Source organism: Lepidothrix coronata, unplaced genomic scaffold, assembly GCF_001604755.1.
Source record: "Lepidothrix coronata isolate B3197 unplaced genomic scaffold, Lepidothrix_coronata-1.0 Scaffold5, whole genome shotgun sequence".
NCBI classification, from domain to species: Eukaryota; Metazoa; Chordata; class Aves; order Passeriformes; family Pipridae; genus Lepidothrix; species Lepidothrix coronata.
In genome coordinates, this window is record NW_016690185.1 from 541,296 (window position 1) to 556,896 (window position 15,601).

Here is a 15,601-nt window from a genome sequence, read left to right on the forward strand (position 1 = left end):
ATCCCCATTCTCATCGGTGCCTTTTTGCCTGACGAGTGCCCTGTTCCATTTCCCGGCATTTCTGAGAAGCAAGTCCGAGAAGCAGGAAAGGTAGATGAAAAATGAAGTGCTCTCAACTGCTTCTCTTCTCATTTGAACATTGAGCTCCATTTTAAACAAGTTCAGAGATGGGGAAAGAGAAGAAAGGATCACCAGAATTAGTGCTTGAAAACAGCAGCAACTCAAAAGAGAGCAAAGGCAGGCTATTTATAATCTCTCTTCCCACTATTTTCTACTACTCTACATGTTTTTGAGAAGCCTGGTTCCTCATGGGTACTCGAGATGAGCAGGAGTAACATCACACTGAGAGAAAACAAACTTCCACTCTATTTTTCATTTTCCACTCTGTATCAGCATCTTCCAAAGTGCTGCATTTTCTGCTCCCCCTAGAGCGTCCACAGGGTTGGGAGTGGACCAGGGGATGACCCATTACCTGTAGGTGACAAGTGTACATGCAAGTGATTTCACAGCCTTTAAACACCTTTTGCAACAATTTCACCAGTGTATCTTTTTTTTTTTCCCTAAGGAGGTATTACTTCAACACCTTTCTAGGGATGTGATCTATTCTGCTTTTAAACGGTCAACATAAGGGACATCAATTCAGGATGAATACAGGGAAAAGAGATGGATTGTTAAGGCTAAAATCTCTCCTACTGTCTAGGCAGACTGAGTGTATAACATGATGTAAATTCTAGATACAACCACTTGATTGCTCGTTCCATAGCAAGGTAGAATACATGCTCTGACCTGTCCAATTTATTCAAATATGAAATAGTCCAAAAGACTGCTATGTTTCAGTGCCAGAAGAGTTCTGTAGGTTTAAAGATCTTTAGGTTCTGTAGGTTTAAAGAAATTTGGTGAAACTGAATTTACCCTTTTCTGGGGTAGTAACTTATTTGTCAAAAATGCACAGCCTTAGCCCTTCAAGGTTCTTTAAATTTACTTCAAGTCTACTTTCTCAAGCTCAGAATTTCTAAATATTAATTGAAGAAATAAATCAAAACGTTGGTAATTCACTTAGCTGTTCAGAAAATTACTCAGGACATTCAACCAACGACATACCTCCCTCCTTTTCCAGAAATCAGAATTTCATGTAGTTTTCTAAGGACCTCTCTATAATTCAGAATTCAGAATTCATCATACATGATGACACAGAACAGGGCCATATTCAGTGTTGCAGGTACAGCATCCTAGTTCATGCAGGGACTGCAGTTGACTGTCCTGCACAAATCAAACTCTATCTATAGAAAAAAAGGCATATTTTAATTAAAGGGAAACTTTATGTTAGAAAGACTGCAGGGAAATCACAGAATAGAAGACATTTTGGTAGAATACTTTCTTTGAAGTTAAAAGATAAGATTCAGACTCCATCAAGCACAGTAAAAAGAATTGATTCTAGGCCCCACTCATCCTTCATGGGATTTCTAAATAACCTGGATGAAAGGACAACATTGATGCCATCAGTTTAGTAACTCGAGCGCTTTGTTCCCTTCACTTGTCTTCAAAATATTTTCTTTTAAAAGTTTACTGCAATGTAACTCTGCATATGTATCTTTTCCTGGTTTTCCTTCTAATTTTAAAAAACGGAATGAATTTGAGTTCCATTCAAAGAATGGTCAATTTATTTTAAATTCAGCAGCTGAAGTAGAATTGATTACACAGATCACTCTATTTCAGAGTAGTAATACAGTGTCTCTCCAGACTCTACCAGATATTTTCAAGGGGAACATCATGGAAAGGATGAAGCTCTTGCAGGAAGACAGGAAACAGTACTAGGAAGAACACGGCAATGGGTATATCTTTGTTCTTCATCCCTCATGATTTCTATTTGACAAACTTCCTTAGCTCTGCCAAATTTCTTCCAAGAAGGACCACAAGTAATTCCTTCCATCCTTATGTTGAAACTATATCCTTTCCTCACACATCTGCTATGACAGACCCTAATACTTGCTGCTGATATGTAGACTTGAAAATGTTGCAGGGCTTCCCCATACAAGTAAAGAAGAAAACTAAATAGTCAGGAAACATTAAGTACACAGACAAAAATTCCTTCAACTTGAATTTCACATCCCTCCGCAAACAAGCACTTATTTGGGAAATATTTCCACTCTTAAAAATTATACAGAAACCTCTTAAAATTAAATATTCTCCTGCATTTGACACAGAAGCACTGCAACACTAGGAAGCTAAAGACAAAACTCAGCAAACAGCTGAAATTGGATTTCAATTAATCAATAATACCTTAAAAAAAAAAATTAAAAAGGGGAGGAGCAAAAACTGAAAGGAGTTCCAAGAACAGTGGAATTCAATTTTCTTTCCTGGTAATCTCAAACATCATTAGTCATACAGGGGTATGACTAAGTGTGTCAGCCTATAGAATGTTTTGGGTTTTTTTAATCTAATGTTTAATGAATCCCATTGAATTTACTATTTGAAATCATCTTGAGTTTTACTATTTTTTAAAGCTGGTCCTCTCTTAGTTGAAACACATAGAAAGGACTCCTTACAATTATTTGTTTCCTAGCATGTTTTAAGTGGTCTAGAAGACCACATTTATTTTTTAATTCTTCTGTTAATGATGAATTAGTAGCAAAATACAATGTTCAGTGTAAATGCATCACCCAAACGCATTACTTGTTAAAAAGGTACTTCCTAGACATCAAAATAATGCTTCAAAATAATCAGCAGCAGTCAATTTGAAGATTGCTAACACTGTCAAATATCTACCTTAAGGTCAGTCTGCCTTAGGGATTTTCACCAGTGTTAAGCCCCCCTTTTTGTGCTGATGCAGCACTATCTACAGAAGTGGGTTTCATTAGTATAAAGACTTTTAGTGCATAATTCAGTCATTTTCCTTAATGCCAACATAACCAACAGAAGAAATATCCTTTTCCCTTGTCTACCTCCACATGATACCTTACACAGTTTATTAATACCTTTGCAGATCCAATGCAGCAGATCCTTGCACTAAAGTACTCAACAACTGTTGCTGAGTAACTCAGGTTAGAGAAATGTGTGATTTCTTCAGCTTGACCCTTTTGGACTGGGTAATTTCATTACATCTTTCCTCTATACAAAACAGCAAATAAAGAAAGTATCGTGACTACAGGGTTCTGTAGATACAAAACCCTCCTCATCAATAAGTGATACACAGGAGCATGGCTATAAAACACTATTCCCACACACACAGTTGCAGACAACCATCAAATCAGGATATGTTCACGAATGAATTGAGCATTCAACTGAATAACACAAATTATACCTGCAAGCAGCATTAACAATTTTGCACAGTCTGTATCTGAAAAAATGTGAATCAGAAGTAATACCACTTAGCATCTGACAGATGGAATCAACTAAATGAAGCTGCAGATGTTTGTTAAGTTAACAAGTCAACAACCAGAGTAGCAGCAATCAGATTCTAGACTTCAGATGAAATGCTGTTGAATTTCAAAACGCTAATATTAACAACCAGTTACAGTGCATCCAAAGACTCAGTATTCTTGCTAGCCAACAAGAAGTCAAATACATCAGCATTTTGTTTAAAAATACAATTAACTTATCTATGTTACTGGTAAAATTTTATGCATTATAATATTACACTGAAACCACTCCAGGTCTAAAGGCATTTTTACTAAAAATTTTACAATGGGAAAGTTAATTTTAAAGACAAGATTTACAGCAGGGAAAAGAAAGGAGAAGACATATAATCTATCACCCTATTTACAAGAGACACCTATTTTAACCTCTCCTACAGTACAATGTGTACAAACAGCTGTAGTGGGTTGACCCTGGCCGGATGCCAGGTACCCACTAAAGCCACTCTCTCACTCTTCCTCTGCAACTGGACAGAGGAGAGGAAAAAGAAAAACAGCTAAGGATTCATAAGTAGAGATAAGATCTGGGAGAGGTCAGTTACTGATTCCCTTCATGGGCAAAACAGACTCAAAGTGGAGATAGTACTTAAATTTATTACGAACAGGGTAAGAGCCAAAGAGTGAGAAATAAAACAGTCTTAAAAACATGTTCCCTTGCCCCTCCTTCCATGTTCTCCCTCCTCCCCCACCAGCGGTGCAGGGGGACAGGGAATGGGGATTACGGTCAGTTGTTGTTTCTGCTGCTGCTCAGGGAGAGGAGTCCTTCCCCTGCTCCCGTGGGGTTCCTCCCACGGCAGACAGTCCTTGATGAACCTCTCTGGTGTGAGTCCGTCTCTCGGGCAGCAATTCTTCTCAAAGTGCTGTCCCGATGGTCCTCTATGGGCACAGCTGCTCCACCATGGTCTGCACCACAGACTGCAGGGGCCTCAGCTCCGGTGCCTGGAGCACCTCCTCCCCCTCCTTCTGCACTGACCTTGGCGTCTACTTTGTTGTTCCCATGTTCTCACTCTGCTCTTCCCAGGCTGGAGTTCCTTATGTGCAACAATCTTCTGTTCTTAAACATGTTATCACAGAGGTGTTACTATTGCTCCTGATTGGCTTGGCCTTGGCTAGCAGCAGGAAGTCCATCCTGGAACTGGCCGGCATTGGTTCCATGGGACAGGGGAAGCTTCTAGCAGAAGCCACCCCTGTAGCACCCCCCCGCTACCATCCACAGAATGCAGAAGAGGGAGCCAAATTCTTCTCAGCAGTGCCCACTGACAGGACAAGGCAATGGGCACAAATTAAAACACAAAATTACATCTGGACACATGAAAACAGTCTACTGTCAAGGCATCAAACAATGGATCAGGTTGTCCAAAAGGGTTGCGAAGTCTCCGTCCTTGGAGATATTTAAAAGTCATCTGAACATAGCCCTGGGCAATCTGCTCTAGCTTGAGCAGGAGGTTTGGACTAGATGATCTCCAAAAGTCCCTGACAACTCAGCCATTCTGTGACACCAGTACCCGCTGGAGGAGGAACACAGATGATTTTACATACCAATAACAATAATAATAACAACAACAACAACTTGTCTCATCTTTAAAATAATAAAAATCAAGGCTACAAAGCTGGTGCCAAATACCCTCTTACAGAAGGGTTAAGATTACTGATTGTACTGGGAACAGATTTCCCTATGATAAATAGTTATGTTCTTGGGAGACTAAGAAAGGCCATGCAAACAAATCTTAGATTCTTATCACTACTAATAACAGCTTGAATTGCAACTGAAAATAAAATACATTTTCGCTTTTTAAAAGTGTATTCTCTGTTGAAATCACAGTGACCTTCAGTCCTTCTGTAAAACTGTATATATTAAATGCCTTGTCATGAAAGTCCACCTCTAGAACCAAGTATGACATAAGACCCCATCCATCCAAAGATGGATGTTAGTATGTGTTAAGTCCTCACACACACGAAAAAGGCTGTTAGAGATAATATTGAGACAGCATTTTACCCAAGAGAGATCTGATTGCTTTTTATCCTACTACACACTCTCAATAGGAATCTTACTATGTTTGAGAAACAGACTTCAGATAAAGCCAAGAAAACTGAACTTTGGATCTTTGACTCCTTCAGCTATAAAGAGAATGAGGTTGACATTGCAAATATCACTCCTGGAAGAAATCACCTTAGAGTCATGGAATCATTTGGGTTAGAAAAGACCTTCAAGATCATCAAGTCCAAACTAAACGTAGCACTGTCAAGTCCATCACTAAACCATGGCCCTAAGTGTCACATTTACACGTTTTTTAAATACCTTCATGGATGGTGACTCCACCACTTCCCTGTTGCAGCCGCTTCCAATGCTTCATAACCCTTTTAGTGAAGAAATTTCACTAGTACTCATTTCATGTACCTGCTTTATGAAAATTCATTTTCATTTTATAATTTGTTTAGGGGTGAAAGCTGTTTAGTAATGAATTCCCCCATGATGATTATTCATGGTTGTGAAAGAAAAAGCTGCAACAAATATCTCTATTTAAGAAACCCAGGCAGTGCCAATACCTATTCTAAGTAAGTGGTGAATGAAGCAGCAGAACTGCTGGCTCTTCAGAGTCCTTTCTCACAGTATGCATGTCACACAGAATAAAACATCATATATCCAAAAGTTTTCATTCGTTCAACTTCTTAGAATAAATTTTGTTTTCTTTTGAATATCTATTTGCTATATATTCTGGCAGTGATCTTGGATACAGCCTCTTGTTAGCAGTTAAACAAATATTAAATACAGCCACTTTTTACTGTTTCTCTAAAACCTTTGAAAGGCAATTTCTCTGAAAATTGAGGAGGTTCGCCTTAAAAAAAACCAACCAAACAACACGACAACAAAAAACCCACAAAAAACCCCTTTCTTTCATAATTTGGCCTTAACATTCAATTAAATTGATTTACATATATATATACACATATATATGCACATCTGTAATGCGCACCTATTTATCTCAAAGCCTGCAAATATTTTGACTTCTAAGATATTTGTCTTCACCACTAGACAACTGACAATTTAGTGTCATACATTGTGGTGGTTTGAGACCCCTCAAAAATCCAATTTCTGAGTTCGAGCCCCCCTCCCCCAATTTGCTTCAGTGTGAGAGGGTTTTCAGACAAAACACAGCTACTCAGCATTGGGGGAAGGGGAAAATACTTACAAGGTTTATTTACATACATATATATAGGTAACAACTATTTTTTCACGATGAAATAATATATTTACATTAGATTAAATTTCTCTTTTTCTTCAACAAGAGTTCAGGAAGAAAAGAAAAAAGTCCTTTTGTCACCTTTCAGGTCACAGTTCCTTCAAATTAGTTTCTGTGGTATTAATTAGTGCCCTTTATTTTTAAGGCAGCAGATTTGAGTATTGTAGTCAGAATTCTTCTGTTCTTACTTTGAGAAAATCCCAATCCCTTGAGCCCAAGCCTTTGAGGGACTTCCTTGGAGACTTTCACTCTTTTTCTCTGGTGCTGCTTCTGCATTTCAGAATTCCCTTCAAATGGAAGTCCACCCCTCTTTCCAAAAGAGGGTCTCTAAAAGGGGTTTTGGGGAGATTTAATTCAGTCTTACCCCCAAAACAGTCTTCACTGAGTTTCTTTGTTCTGTTGCCAGCTCTCTCTCTCCTTGCAGGACATCTCTCTGTGTCTTTGAGCCTGGCTCCATGCCATCTCGCTGCTGCTGGCTATTTTTCTGGCTTTCAGCCACCGCCATCTCTGTTCAGCTCTGCAAGCAGCCGTCTTCTTCTCCCCCCCCCCAGAGGAGGGGAAGAAGGTGCGATCCAGGGGTCTCTCTGATTCTTTCAGAGTCCCCCTCAATCACCAGCCTCAGGAGGGGCTCCACTCAGCTACTGCACTGCTCCAGGCCCCCCAGCCAGGGGCTGGAGGGGAGGGTCTGCTGGCCCTCCCTCCTTGTGGCTTCACAACATGGCTACAACTTTTTCAACTACCTCAACTTCCTTCTCTTCCAGCCTGTGCCATATGTTGATTTTTACAGTAGTGAAATGTAGCTTCTGATTGGCCTGGCACACCAGAAACACCACCCCCCAGGGTTAACCACTTTTTTCTAACTCCAGGGGAAAACACTTTTTTATCCCAGGACACACATTAAGGGAGCAAACATAAGAAGGATGGACACCAACCACCCAGAATAGACTTCCCAGCTTTAGCTTTTATCTTGAGATGTCAAATGACTTTTGACTTTCATTGAAATCAGCCTTTCTTCAGTTTCTTCAAATTAGTTTTCATTTTCTTCTTCATTTATGCTCAGTCATCTCTGAAAAGCCCTCTCTCCTTCATGTACAGATAGCATATTAGTATTTTCCAGACCATTCTGCTAACTACAATGAGGCAAACCATAGTTCTTTCAGAAAAAGAACTACTTAACCACATGTTAGAAGAAGCAGTGCAGTTTTCCTCTGAGGAAGACAATATTTACCTGGAATAACGATGGGTGTTTCATTCAAGAACTCAAGCAGTAACATTGACTTTGGTCTGCTGGGCAGACCAGAGAAGCAGAAAGACGTGTCTGCTACGATGAGGAAGGTAAATTCAGATGCAAATTGAGGAAATTGTTAGTGAGAGAATTTAGAGGCAAGATCATTAAATGGACTTTGTGCAAACCACTATAAAAATCTTAAGTAAGCTACTGAAAAAACCTCCCAATTCAGTGGAAAACTTTTTCCTCAGACATTTACTTTCTCAGTCAACATGACATTGAGACAGAACCTGAAACACTCACAATTCTGTTCTCAATAGCATCATGCCTTGATCCTTTCAAAATATTCTCACAGTATATTTTTGGGAAAGACTTTAATCTAGACTTGAAGATTCAATGATACCTATGATTATGTATTCTGCTATCAGTCTCAGTTCCAGTCCTTCCATGTTCTGCAGCAGTCATTCTGCTACAAGGCCCTGTTTTTAAGTCATAACTGTCCATAAGGGAAGTGGCAGAAATCACTTTTTTTAAAAACTATTTTTTCATGCAGAAGTGGAAAGACAGAAAACAGCCTGAAATCTAAACAAATTTTTCCAGCAGTGCCATGGCCAAAAACCACAGAAAAATATACTCTTCCAATACAGACTTATACTAAACACAGTGGAGTCTAACTTTGGGAAAGTTTAACATAAGTGTTAGCTTTAAAAACCAGTACAGGTGCAACAGGCCACTAAGGTGAAGGATAAACCTATTTGAGGAATGTAGCGATTAAGAATTAATGCAAAGTTAAGCAGTTTTAATCTCAAAACTGACACTCATTGCAATGCAACAGAACTCTTATAGATCTAAATGGAGACTGTTTCTAACATATTATCACAATTACAGATTAAGTATAATTTTTAGAATTTCAATTAAATTAATAAGTTAATAAGCTGTGTCACCTAATCCTCTAATTTAACTTCTCTAAAAGATCACTTTTCAAATATATAATGACAGCCATTAAGGTAATGAAATTTTCTAAATATTTAATTATATTACCAGTTATACATAGCAAAAGTGAAATAGGAAAAACCCTGCAAAATATGCAGAAAACTGAATTTGCATTTTATTTTAGGGGCTATAAATTTACTTCTTGTGAACAATGGCAGAAGATACACTTGCTAAGAAACTGTTCCACTGACATAAGCATCAGAAGAGACAATGTTAGATTCACTGGCATCATTCTAGAATTTTATCATCATCAACATCACAAAAACTGTTGCCTCTAATGACGGCAGAAATATTAGACAAAAGTTTTACGACAGTAGTGTGGGAAAAATTTGAAGTGTTGAGTCCAAAAGATTTTAACCTTTTATCTCTAACATACAAGGTTTTTCTCCCCTCATGCTTAAATACTTTTATCAACTATTATAAAAAGTGCCTTTTTTTTTTTGCTACCAAAGGAACTTCACATGACTGTCAATAAAACTTCAGAAAAGAAGTCTTCTTATTAAAAATGTTTGAGAACATCATGCAGAAAAAAACAATACATGTCCATTAAATGGACATAAACTTTCTTTCAATTACAGTCTCTTTAAAGTTTTATTTTGCAGTAAACTAAAACTAAACTTACCTCTCAGAAATGTATGCACATTAGTAAATTTTGGTAATAATTAAATAGTAAATTAGTAATAATTAAAACAAATAACACTTTTCTTCATTATGATTCATATATAATTATGAATAAATTTCAGTCAGTACTGAAAGTGTGTTTGCATTCTCCAATAAAATCTATGCTAAGTTGTATGACAATATTCAGTATATATCTCAGTATTTTAAGATACAGAACTGTTTACTTTGGGTTGCCCAAAGAAGAGCTCTGATATGTAATAATTCAATCATGTTGCCTTATGTCATTGCATATTAGGTTAAAGGCTCAAAAACATAGGATTTCTTCCTTGGTTTTCTTCTCCCCCAGTATCCAGACAAAGCAGTGTTTCTTAAGTGTACTTTTCCATAAATTAGTTCAGAGCTCTTTAAACTTATCTGTATTTTTCAGTAATGTCTGGTTTTGAGACATGCCCCTGTGGTACTCTAAAATACTAAATTAAAATAAAAATACTCATCAATAGAGATACTATCCTACTCCCCATCTTGTCCAATACATCATCATCTCAGAGGAAGGTACCGTAAGACAGACATGATAAAGTACTTCAGAAAAGCTCCTTATTCTGTTTTCTATAAAAAAATTTGAAGGTTGTAACCACAGTTTAAGATAAGTAGTTCTTATACGAAGTTCAATGTACATTTAGATTGTTGCAATAGAAGATATAAGAAGACTCAAATGAGTAGCTTAATGATGTTTATGCAAACAAAAGGCTTATTTCATAAACAACACATTTATGCCTTTAGAAATACATAAACTTAACATAAGGAAATGCATCCACTATATAAGTACTACATCTGTGCTACTGTTTATTTATAAACAAATAATACTTAATAAAACAATGCTCTATAATGTGGTCTTCTGTCAGAGCTCTGCATTGGCAGACAAGATTTTAAATTCAATTCTAAGCTTTCAGGCTGTAGATTTTGAAGGGTTTCCATGAAGAGTTTAATTATTTCAATGAGACCTCACTGAATTATGGTGGGAAAATTAGTCAGTTCTTAAGATTTCAGTAAGAACTATGGAGAACACAACCACTACAGGTATTTCAGGTTTTTGGGTTAGGCTTTTTCTTCTTCTTTTTGGGGGTTTTATTTTTTGTTTTGGATATGCTGGGTTTGTATGGTTTTATTTTGGTTGTTTGGCTGGTATGTGGGTTTTCTTTCTTTAAATACAAAGGGATGTCTTTTTATCAGTTTCTGGAGTTGAAAGTAATGCATTTACAGATTATTTTACTATTTTCTAGGCACCGCACTAAACTGCATTATTTCAGCTGTCTCAAAGTTCTATGTACCACTGTCTTCAGAGTGTGAAAGCATCAAAACTAGTCATAATTACATCTTTTAAGCATCCTCTCTATAGTTTCATAAGACAACTAATGATTCAGGTGTGCTAGGAAGTACCAGCTTTAACGCTGCAACAGATTTCTTCCAACTTATCTATTATAAACCCTGAAAAAGCACATTATTTGATAATACCATGGTCACTATGCACACATCACTGTGGTAAAATTGCACATCTGGCTGACAGGTGACAAAAATGCCAATTAATATTTGTTACTTTTGCTATGTTTGCATCTGAAAGCCAGTCTAAAAATATTGCAAGAAGTGAAGGTTACTCAAGCAGAAATCAAAGACAAAACTAACACTTTTTGCTACCAGAGCCGAAGAAGGACTTTCATTCAAAAAATTTGCTCTTAGCAGCTTCATCCCCATATCCTTGGCTAGGCAAAGCAAAATAACAAATGTTAAGATATATTACCTTCAGATGGCAACAAAGAACCAACCGTTAGACATATCATTTTACACTTCTTAATAATTTATTCACACATTTATTTAAAACTGCTTATGTTCACATATCCCACAAGATAGCTGGGAGGTACCCTATTTTGTTAGGCAAACATAATTTACTCTTCCATCACTCCCACTACATGTTTACAATGACTTCCACAAATATCTTATCATGATCCTAGTATCAGAACACTGCAACCTCAAAATGAGAAGGCCTACCAAAATAACCTTGTCATCCCATATAAACACACCCCAATTCAACAAATCATCATACTACCACACATTACGGCATTGTTAAGTAGCAAAACACAGACAAGCCTTTCCTTGTCAAAGGCTCCCCCTTCCACTGCTGATATACCACCTACTAAAACATCCCAACCCAATTCATCTTTAGGCTCAATTCTGTTCTAAAATCCATAGATTAGCAATATTCAATCTACTACAGGATGCAGTTCTGAAGTAAGGTTTTATCCACATAATTTTCAATAACATAATTTATCACCACAATCCACAGGCCAAGAAGAGCCACCATCCGAATGTTAGTTTATATAAGGTAACCAAAAAGTTATCATGAATGTACAAAAGAATTGTAAATACATATGACCTGATCAGTCTAATGCTTTGCAGCTGTAAGGTTTTTGAAGAAATTACTGTGCATTTTCAAAAGTTTTTATTATCTGAATAAATGTAGAACTTTGCCATGATTACAAAAGCATAGTATGCAGATGCATCTGCCCATCAATACTTTAAGCCTCAGTTGACACCAACTTCATATTCATAATTAATGTATCATAACTTCACAAAGTAGAAAATGACAATGCTTTCCTCTGAATTGTTATGTATCAAAAAGATAAAGATAAATAAGAATTTATCTTACAGGAGGCTTCCTAACTCACATTTCAAGAAATCTAGAGTCCTTGTACCTCAGATATTAAAAACATAAAGGCCAAAAGACCACCCCAAACCCTTCTTTTGCATAACTTTAGCAAACATATGAGAGGTACAGGCACTAGTTTTAAAGAAAACCCCCAAAACCACAAACATTGAGCCTTGATTCTTGTTAATATCATTACAGTTATATTTCACAACTGTAGCAAGAAGAGGAAAATTACTACGAATTAACAACAACAATTCCTATATTTAATGTTATTTAAAAATCAAAGTGTTACCTAAGGCAATTACCTTGCAGCCTTTTAATATCTACAGGGAAAAGCCTAAGGGAAAATAATTGACTTTGCTAATTTTACCCTTGGCAATTATAAAATAGCTCTGCATTTCATTACGACTACAGAATTTCATGTCTAATTGTCAGCCCCGAGAGAAGCACAGAGATAAATGCATCATACACAAGCTCAGACGAGTTTAACAGCACAATAAAATTATCTTGGTAGCAGTGAGTTCAGTTAATGTTAAAACCCATTTTAATTTAAATTCTGGTCTATGCATGTCTATGGAGGTTACAGCATACCATGGTCACTACCATGTACGATACGATGCTGCTCATTTCATTAGTCAATTTGCTAAATGCCAGCAAAAAAAGCAGTACTGTGATTTTTACCTTTTACATCACAGAACACAAAACATTATGAAGGAAAGAAGTCACAGTTATTTCACACTGCTAAAAAACAGATGCCAGATTCGAAAATTCATCATTTACAAAAGAATAAATACAGTATGTTTAAATCATTGCACCTGTCAAGAGATTTCTATAGCTTGTACTTCAATTTTTCTTACTTTGCTAGTAGGGTTAGACACATGAAAAAGAATCATTTACTAAGTCAATCAGTTTCCATAATGGCATCCCACTTATCGTATGTAGAAGCTACGAAAGTATTTAGATGTCAGAAAAATGAAAAAAAGTGCTAAAATGTTTTGGCAGAATTTTCCAACATGCAGTATAATGACTGCTTTTAAAAAAAAAAATTATTTCTTGTGCTTCATTTCACTGTAGGCTTGCTTCCTGGCAAGTCTTCAGGGATAATACATTCCTGTTGCAGTACTCACTGATGTACTAAATGCAAAGTAATAGGTGCTATGTTTTATAAAAGTTTCCTCTTATGTTGAAACAAAAAATTGATGTAGGGTTAAATCTTTTGGTCTCTCTTGACAATCCTACAAAGTACTAAAAAAAATGAATTTATACAAATCAATAATAATTAGTAAAATCAACTGCACCCCATTTTGGCTATGGTACGCACTATTTAAAACTATTTTTTTCAGTTCTTGCTACCAGTTGTCACCATGATGGCTTAACCCATATTCCAGTAGACTGACATCTAATTTTCTGTCTCTTCTCTTGAATCTCAGCTCTGTGTTAGAAAACTACACCACTTCTGAGAGAAACTGTCACACTCATGATCAAAGGAGTGCAGAAATACTCAACTACCACCATGAGGAGACTTAGCATAAGAATCTAAAAAAAAAATAGACTCCTTAAACTCATGATTACAACTATGCTGATTATTGACAGTTGCACAGGACAAACATTTATTTTACATTATGATATGGCAGCAATCTTCAAATGTATAAAAAGTACCTCTGCAAAAAAGTACTGTTTCCTGTTTCTACCAGAATGGCACACGAAACTCTTCAACCATGCATATTAGTCTAGCCACATTAGACTGGCACAGGGATGCCCAGGATTCTCTCCACCATGGGAGGTTTTAAGAACAAGCTAGACAAATGTATGACAAGAATGCTTTGGAGTAGCTGATCATACCTGGCAAAAAGAAGAACTGACTAGAGAGATGATCTCTTAACGTCTCCATCAGTCTCATTTTCTAAGATAATACATATATACAATTTGTTTCTCATTAAAAACATCTCCCTGTAAAGTTTCAAACAGTTTGTATGAGCAACTGGATTGCAGCTGTCCTGTAGAAGCCAGTACATATACAGCAATAGGGCAGTCCAATATGCAGGGACATCCAAATGCCTAACAAAGTAATTTTATTAAGAGCAAAAAGTCACCTGAGACAAAGCAGTAAAGCCTTTTCCCCCAAGAATTCTCTAAGACAGCAAACCTTTCACAAAGCACAAAGTAAAAGAAAATAACAGACCAAACATGTCTTCAGCTGGCAGTTTGCCAGTGGTGTTGTAGCCTGACATGTCATAAAGATGCCACTGCATGTATCTTCAATTCACCAAAGTAACCACTCACCCATTACTACAGTGCTTCAGAATGTGTACTAAAGATATCACCACAGTAATTCCATAGGAGAGCGGTAAACATGCTCACAGCAGCAGCAGCCTGTCAATCCATCTACAGCTATATTGTAAGTATGCTGATTTTTAAATGATGCTCCATATATACATACATAACTGCTGATTTTTTAGAAGGGCCTCTCTTTCAAAAGATTCACTCATAGTTACTTGCTCTGGCAGTAAAATCTTTTTCTTTTTACCTTGGTGTTCTGCAACTGCGCAAGGCTCGTGCAAGCATTTGCTAGGAGAAAATCTCCACTCAAAACAGCCATTTTATTTCCAAACTGCATATCCTTCAGTGGGCCGTCACAGGACTTGAGCTCACCAATGTTTACTATACCACGATGCACCAGAAAAGCAGTGTGGATCAGCTCCGTAATCTCAGCCAGACTTCTTTGACTGAAAGAAAGAAAGAAAAAGGACAATTATTTTGATGCTATCCATAGAGATTCTTAATGAAAATGGACAACCAACCACATGTACCAAACAGATATTTTATGAATTATTGTGTAGCTCTTCTATGTACTGCTAGAAGCCACAACTGGGAGGTGTTAAGCATAGAGAACTGTCACTAAGTACTTCCAGGTAAGCAGCAACCCTTTGTTTGAATTCTAAAGCAAAATAATCCATACAGTCCTCATGGTGCTTTCTTCTTTTGTTTTGTCTACCAGAAGCTTGAGGGACACTGACATGATGAAAATGCCAAGCAGAAAGTACTGATGGGAATGAACAAAGGATGTATCAGCAGGGGAACTGCAAGCAAGCCAATATGAACACCATAAGAATGCTGCAGTCAATGACTGCTCAAATTAGCATTTAATTAATAATAGGATACCTTGCAGTTCAATACGACCAAGGGGGAAGAGTGCAGGCAGAAGAAAAACAGTTGAACATTTTAGAACTGTGTACTAATGATTTTTCACTGATTGTTTCAGTCAAAAGCAGCTAAAGCAACTGTCCAGCAAATCCCTGTGAGAGGCTTTCCACAGAGCTTATTCCATAGAGGTTTGCCCTCTATTTTGATTTTTTTGGAAAAGGCAGAGTCATTAGCACAGCCCTCTCCGCCCACAGTCCAA

General features: G+C 37.1%; 1 protein-coding gene across 1 annotated transcript in view; it reads right to left on the reverse strand.

Moving 5' to 3' along the window:
- PDSS2 (prenyl (decaprenyl) diphosphate synthase, subunit 2) overlaps nucleotides 1–15,601 on the reverse strand; it is a 115,923-nt gene that overhangs the window by 27,172 nt on the left and 73,150 nt on the right. The window contains exon 3 of the mRNA XM_017827963.1: nucleotides 14,726–14,924. Coding sequence (XP_017683452.1) covers nucleotides 14,726–14,924 — 199 coding nt within the window. The remainder of the gene's footprint in view (nucleotides 1–14,725; nucleotides 14,925–15,601) is intronic.